The sequence below is a fragment of the Sinocyclocheilus rhinocerous genome, unplaced genomic scaffold, assembly GCF_001515625.1.
Source record: "Sinocyclocheilus rhinocerous isolate Xijiao unplaced genomic scaffold, SAMN03320098_v1.1 scaffold820, whole genome shotgun sequence".
NCBI classification, from domain to species: Eukaryota; Metazoa; Chordata; class Actinopteri; order Cypriniformes; family Cyprinidae; genus Sinocyclocheilus; species Sinocyclocheilus rhinocerous.
In genome coordinates this window covers 1,089,862-1,096,773 of record NW_015670386.1, presented here as the reverse complement: position 1 = coordinate 1,096,773, position 6,912 = coordinate 1,089,862, and the positions used below count along the sequence as shown (strand labels likewise).

General features: G+C 36.6%; 1 protein-coding gene across 1 annotated transcript in view; it reads right to left on the bottom strand.

Moving 5' to 3' along the window:
• Nucleotides 1-6,912, bottom strand: part of zc3h7bb (zinc finger CCCH-type containing 7Bb) — a 23,156-nt gene that overhangs the window by 12,931 nt on the left and 3,313 nt on the right. The window contains exons 9-16 of the mRNA XM_016546025.1: nucleotides 5,895-6,145; nucleotides 5,494-5,794; nucleotides 4,895-4,953; nucleotides 4,659-4,761; nucleotides 4,401-4,562; nucleotides 2,900-3,105; nucleotides 2,694-2,794; nucleotides 2,380-2,561 (exon numbers count right to left, since the gene is read on the bottom strand). Of these exons, the coding sequence (XP_016401511.1) occupies nucleotides 2,380-2,561; nucleotides 2,694-2,794; nucleotides 2,900-3,105; nucleotides 4,401-4,562; nucleotides 4,659-4,761; nucleotides 4,895-4,953; nucleotides 5,494-5,794; nucleotides 5,895-6,145 (1,365 nt within the window). The remainder of the gene's footprint in view (nucleotides 1-2,379; nucleotides 2,562-2,693; nucleotides 2,795-2,899; nucleotides 3,106-4,400; nucleotides 4,563-4,658; nucleotides 4,762-4,894; nucleotides 4,954-5,493; nucleotides 5,795-5,894; nucleotides 6,146-6,912) is intronic.

The following is a 6,912-nucleotide window of genomic DNA, read 5'->3' as shown; positions in this document are numbered from 1 at the left end:
CAAAAAAGTTAATCAAAGTTGTCCTAAGACAAGAACTTACTATAGACTACTATAGTATATATTTATATATAAATATATTACTTGTTTTTCATGAATGTATTTTACAACAATACAAAGAGCAATGTGTAGGCCTACCAGATTTAGCCTTTTTACTTTTATTTGTTACCCACTTAATGTATTTTTTTCACTAAAAGTGTAGGATTTTATAAAATTGTGCACTCATGATTTTTCTAGAGTAACTTTTGCTACCGAATTATCCATTAACCTTGTTTATAATAGTATTTTTGTCATAGATTGATTATATTTTTTTGTTTGTTATTTTTTCTTTATAATGAAGCTGTCTATATTTAGTAGATTGTGTGTAACATACAAAAGAGTTATGATCGACCTACACATTGAGGTATAGAAATTCTACACTCATTTAAAAAAAAAACTGCGCTGGTATCGGATTGATATCGGTATCGGCAGATACTCAGAATTTTTGGAATCGGATCGGTATCGGTTCTGAAAAAGTGGTATCGAGCCAGCCCTAATCCACATAACATTTCTTATTAAGTTGAAAACTACGGATGCAACGATACCATTTTTTTCAGAACCGATCCGATCCCAAAAATTCTGAGTATCGGCCGATTCTGATCCGATCTGATACCAGCGCAGTTTATTTATTATTTTTTTTTTTTAAATCAATGTAGAATGACAAAAAATACTATTATAAACTAGGTTAGTAGATAATTCAGCAGCAAACGTTATTCTAGAAAAATCATGGATGCACAATAATTTTATAAAAACATTAAACTAAACATTTAGTGAAACAACATTATTTAGTGGGCAACAAATAAAAGTTAATAAGTGTAGGACTAAATCTGGTAAAATGTTACACATTGCTCTTTGTATTGTTGTAAAATGCATTCATGAAAAACAAGTAGCCTAAATATATGTATAAAATATATACTATAAAATTAAAATAAATTTCTTTTAAATGCATAGTACAGTAATGAAGGCAGCAACATATGATAGATAGAACAAAAAAAAGACTATTAATAATCTTTCATTGTGCAAAAGTATAATACGAAAGGGTATGGCTCCAATACAGAGTGGCACAAAGCGCTTATGCGCTCCCCGTGCGCAGAATGATGCGCTTGAAGCAAAATGGAGTAACAGCGCGCAGCGCTCCTCATAAAAAAAAAGGGAAGAGATATTGATGCGTAATATATTATATCTGTGCGATACTTTATTAAGCCTTTTCTTTTAACGGTTTTAAATCTCAGTTATTGTGCACTCTTGAAGAGAGTCTCACCGTTTATAACCGAATGTGACACGCAGTTTGAATGCTGAATGGAGGATGACAGACAGACACAGCGGGGAGAAGGGTTTACGTGAACTTGACTTAAATATTTATCTATACTTCACATTAAACTATGGAACGGCTTCAGAACACTTAATATAGTGCACGAAAACTTTAAGATGCTTTATAATGTTTTTGTGCCTTTCGTGGGGCTTAACGATAACACCGTAGTATACGCACTATATCGGATTTGGATCGATCTCGTCTGACCGATACACGATCCAGCAGAAAATGCCAGTATCAAAGCCGATACCGAGTATCGGATCGATGCATCCCGATTGAAAACAGGTGTGCTGCTTAATATTTTTGTAAAAACTGATTTTTGAAAAATAGGAAATTTTAAAACAACAGCATTTATTAGAAATACTATAAAAGTATTTACTATCACTTTAATTTAATGCATACTGGCTGAGTATTCATTTCTTTAAAAAAAATCTTACTGAAAAAAAAAAAAAACTGATGTAGCGTCTGGACCAATCAAACAAACAATTTTTCATTTGATTTAACAAATCAGTTATTCATTAGATTAACAAATCGTCACAGACCCCTCACCCAATAAACTGGGTGCCAGGATGTCTGCGAACGACACCAGGCCCCCCCTGGTCCCCATGGCAACTAATGCTGATATCACTGGTTTTAAGGCCCCAAAGAAATGTGAGTAGCGAAAATCACTACCTTTTCCATAGGAAGAGACACAATGTACAGTAAGAAAGTTATTTCCCTTAACCAGGAAATTAACGTTCTTAGAATTGACAGACAGTTGACCCTGAGAAGTCAAGTAAATATCTACAGCGGATCTAAATATTTATAATTAATTATAACTAGTTATGATTAATTATTCATATTTCCCCATGAGCTGATTCGCTACACTGATGAAATCAATTGTTTTTCAAATGAATCAAAAGGTTTCTTAAATGGACTGAACATTCAAAACACAAAAAGCTTAAACATATACATGAGCTTATGGATTATAAATCAAACAGCAGATTGAAGTGTGCATGCATACAAACATTATTATAGCATGTTTTATGTACCTGTGTCCTGCTGAAGCACCCAACACTTGAGTTCTATGACTGAATGTGCAAAGGAGCAACTGTCCTCTCGCTGGCAGCCATATCGCACCTCATGGCGGCACACATCAAACTGGCAGAGTGGGTGAAGAGGGCGTACTTTACTGTAGCGCACGTTTGCTGAGCGAACCACGTGCACCAGGCACCTGTTAGACAGCATCATAAGACAAACATATGAGAGGGGATATGATGCGATGGCTGTTTAAGAGCTGCAAAATCATATTAGTGATCCAAGTCTCAATGCAGCAAGGGATAAAAAATTAAAAAAAAAGACTCACTTGTTATCATCAAAGGGATGTCGTGCAGTGAGGTTGGAACACACAGAGAGATTCTCCTTGCTTCTCTTGCTAATGATACGAGGCTTACTGTCAAAACATTCCTACAGGAAGCCAGAGGCCAGAATAATCACTTAGACAACATATCAAAGCAAGAATGTAACATATCTAGCTGTGAGACAGGCATTAAATATGAAGATGCACATTACCTCACAGAGGAACATAAACATGCCCATATGGAGCTGAAGGAGACGGGTGACACTGAGGGCCCGTCGTTCGTTGGTGCCCAGAGGGTCAAACAGAAGCTCACGACTTAGAGCTCCCTTCCTCTCTTGTGTCCAAACATCTATCTCCTCTTGGCAATAGGCAAAAGTGCAGTTTTCACCATACTGGCACTCCTGACGCTCTTGTACCTCTGGAAAGAGAGAATGATCAATGAGCTTAATTATTTTATCATTATGAAATTATAAATTATCATAATATTACATATAGGTACATATATTTTTTTTAACAAAAAGAAAAAAAAATCTTGATATCCGTTTCCAGCATGAGTAGATTTTAGAGGTGTTAAACGTTGGACAAATTGATTCGATCCACAATTCACATGTTTTTGATTTGCACATTTGGATTTCACAAATTCAGAATAATTTGATTTAATGCTGCTCAATGAATTCTATTCAATTATAGATTTGATTCTATATTTTTAGTGCATTCATAAGATTATGTAAATGCTTCTCCTAATGCGTCTTGAGTTAAAAAACTACTTAATTATTACGGTTTAAAGTAAACACTGAACACATGTACATACAGGCTATTTGGATATATATCAAAGAGTGCAAGGTGCTGATAAAATATTAGGAAACTTAGGAAAACATTCCATATTTCTTTTAAATATTTTCTTTCCATGCGTTTTCTAGTACTGAATGTGACCATTTTTAAATTCCCTATTATTTTCCAGGTTTTTCCCTAGGCTATATCCTAAGACCCCTCAATGTCTTCTGCTCTCCCATATAAACAATTATACCACTAAAGCAGTATTTTATCTTACAGAAAATAGCAATAAGATTTTTATAATATGAAATCATTTTATTTTTTTAGTAGCAGTGGCCACGCAATGAACTGGTAACTTTCATCAATGGGTTGTGAGCATTTGACTAAAGACCACAGCACTATTGTGAGAGAGCTGTCATTTCCACATGTGACTGCGAGAACAGGCCTGAGAAAAAAAACAAAACAAAACAAAAAAACACAATAAGTGCTCAGAAAGCTACTCAGAAAACGTGTCAATGAGAGTTACTGATGGAACGGAAAGCGAGCACAATCCAGTGAAAGGCGATAAAAGTGTGCGGCACGTGTCTGCGAGGGAGAGCTGTCAGGATGTGAATCATGCCACAATCATGTGTATGCAAGTAATTTAATGTGTATATATTTTAAAATATTGAATATATACTTTACTGAATCACAATTCATTTGATTTTTAATATTTTAAAATGATTATTGGCCGAAACAATGCAAGATTCAAAAATTCATATTTCAAGATCAATGCATATGCATCAGCAAGACTTGTAATAAATGCTTCGAGAAAACAAGCGAGTCATTAGATCACTAGCCGACTTTAACACTGGCCACACCCATTTTAGAATAATGTACATCCCAAACATCTATTCAGTACATAATTTCCACAATTCTTCAATAAACACTGTGCCATACCTTTGCAGAGAACAAAGGCCCCAAGGAAGTTATTACGAGCAGGACGGGGTCGCACCCTCTTCCAGGTGGGGTCATCTGAGGATTTGAGGCGACAGAGCAGCACATCTCTCTTACAGCGATGCGCTGCATCAGGTTGATAATGGTAGTCCATCACCCGTTGCCCTTATACAGAAAAAAAAATTCACTTCTTTCAGACAGGTACAACATGTTTAGGAATAGTTCTTATTTTTCATATCACACAGTTAAGAGGTACAATACCTATGCGACTGTAGCAAGCATTGCAGGCCTGTCTGAACTCATGTGTGGCAGCCAGAGGGTTTCGTGACAGCAGAGAAAGATTGGTACCAACTGGTCCATTCTGCTGGAAGCAAGAACAATTCTTTGAGTAGGTGATAGATAGCAAACCATTTTTTTCAAACATTTAAAGTTGCATACAAAGAAGACATATTGAGTAAGACTGAGCAGTTTACAAGTACAGAACAGTTTAAACTCACTGCATTGGAGGCATTATGATTCCGCAAACTGGGGATGAAACTGTGAGACATTCGTCCTCCTAAGATTAATAAAGAAAGTAAAATGAATGTAATAAAAAAGACTTGATTTATCAATACTGAACTATTGTAATGTCAAGATTTTTTATATATTATTAAAATAAAGGTATGAAGTCAGTAAAGTTTTATTGCTTTTCTAAGTAGTCTCTCATGCTCACCTAGGCTGCATTTATTTGATCAAAATACAGTAAAACAGTAATATTGTAAAATATTATTACAATGTAAAAACTGTTTTCTATAGGAATATATTTTCAAATGAAATTTCCTCCTATAATAGCAACCACAGATTTTTTTTTAGTATATTTTACTCCATTCTTCAGTGTCACATGACCCTTCAGAAATCATTCTATTAATTTCTAATTCTTACCAATGTTGAATACAGATGTGGTGCTTAATATTTCTGTGGAAACTGAATTTATTTTTGTAGCATTTTAAATGTGATCAATTTAATGCTTCCTTGCTAAATAAAATAACTAATTTCTTTCCAAAACACCAAACGTTTGAATGGTAGTGTGTATCACATTTCAAGTTAAAACACTCACCAGGAAGTGTGTACTCGGAAAGGGAATCCAGTCCTCCTATGATTAGTGATCCAGACCCCCCCTTCCCAGCAGCGTCTCCAGCTCCAGAGCTAAAGGAGCCGAGGGAGTCCATCGTCTGGGAAGAGGCTTCGCTTTGACCTAGAACTGAGGAGGACTCCAGTGGGGGTAGCGGACTGACAGCAGAGTTGAAATATTGAGTCGTGAGCTGAGCGGAGGATGCTGGGAGACCTGGAGAGTACGGAGGCCTCAAACCCACAGCAGTGTTTGGTAGGTTAGTGGGAATGGCCCCTTGAACTGGGTTCTGATGGATAGATAAGAAAGTCAGTACTTTTACATTGATCAATCCAGTATTGAACAACTATGTCCCACTGTTCCCCCCTACAGCTCTCTATTTCACTCACCACACTGACCTCAGCTCCTTTGGGAATACTTTCCAGCAAGGTGTCCAGACATGAGGTGTCCTCATTCATCACACATTCACCCATGTGTTCAGATACAGGCACAGAGTACGGCACCCGCCCCGATGGCTCCTGGCTTGGGCTTTCTGGCATATCTTGGGGCACAACTGGGCTCAGTGAGGGCATCTGTGGGTCATCACTTACTGGGATTGGTGTAGCCAGAGGAGCAGGGATGCACTGGGCACTTGTTAAATCTGTGGGATAAAGATGAGCACCCAATTCATTTTTGCTTAATGAATATCCATAAATGTACTCATATTTTAATTAGATTTTTAAATACTGGTGTATGAATATTTGAAGAGTTCATTTGCAAAAACCGATAAACGCCACTTTAAAAAAAAAAAAATGGAGCTGATTGCTGTGCATTATTCTCCACATATAGCGCGATCTGAACCATAAACACGTTTTGTCAAAAAAGCCGGTTTTGTCCACTTTCAAGGCATCATGAGTTTACGTTTTACTGCAGAAGCCGACAACCGCCCTTGTTGTTTTTGAACAGAAGCCGATAAGTCCATTTAGGCGAATCAGTGCGCTGTATTCAGGTCAGGTGACAAGGCTACTTTCACTTTGAAAAAACGTGCTAGCTGAGAGGAGTTGTCAAAGCTGACTATAAGTGATCGAGGATGGATAATTTCGACGAACTTGATGAACCTGTGATATCTTCAGGGCGAAAAAGGAAAATAAATGCAGAAACATTTTCACGGAACCTTGCAAAAGCAGCGCGTTACAATGGTGAGGGAAAAGCTCTGTGTATTGCGTGTAATCACATCCATACAGTTTATGATCACAACAACGTTTGTCAGGCATCTACATTGTCATCTGAGGAGATTACAAAGATTAAACAAGTGTTTCTTTTTTAAACTCTAAAACATGAAATGTGGAGTTATTTGCTTTTGCCAAAAAACGACTGTTGGAGTCATCTGCTTTTGCTATAAAACAAACTTTTAATATGTAAAAAAAA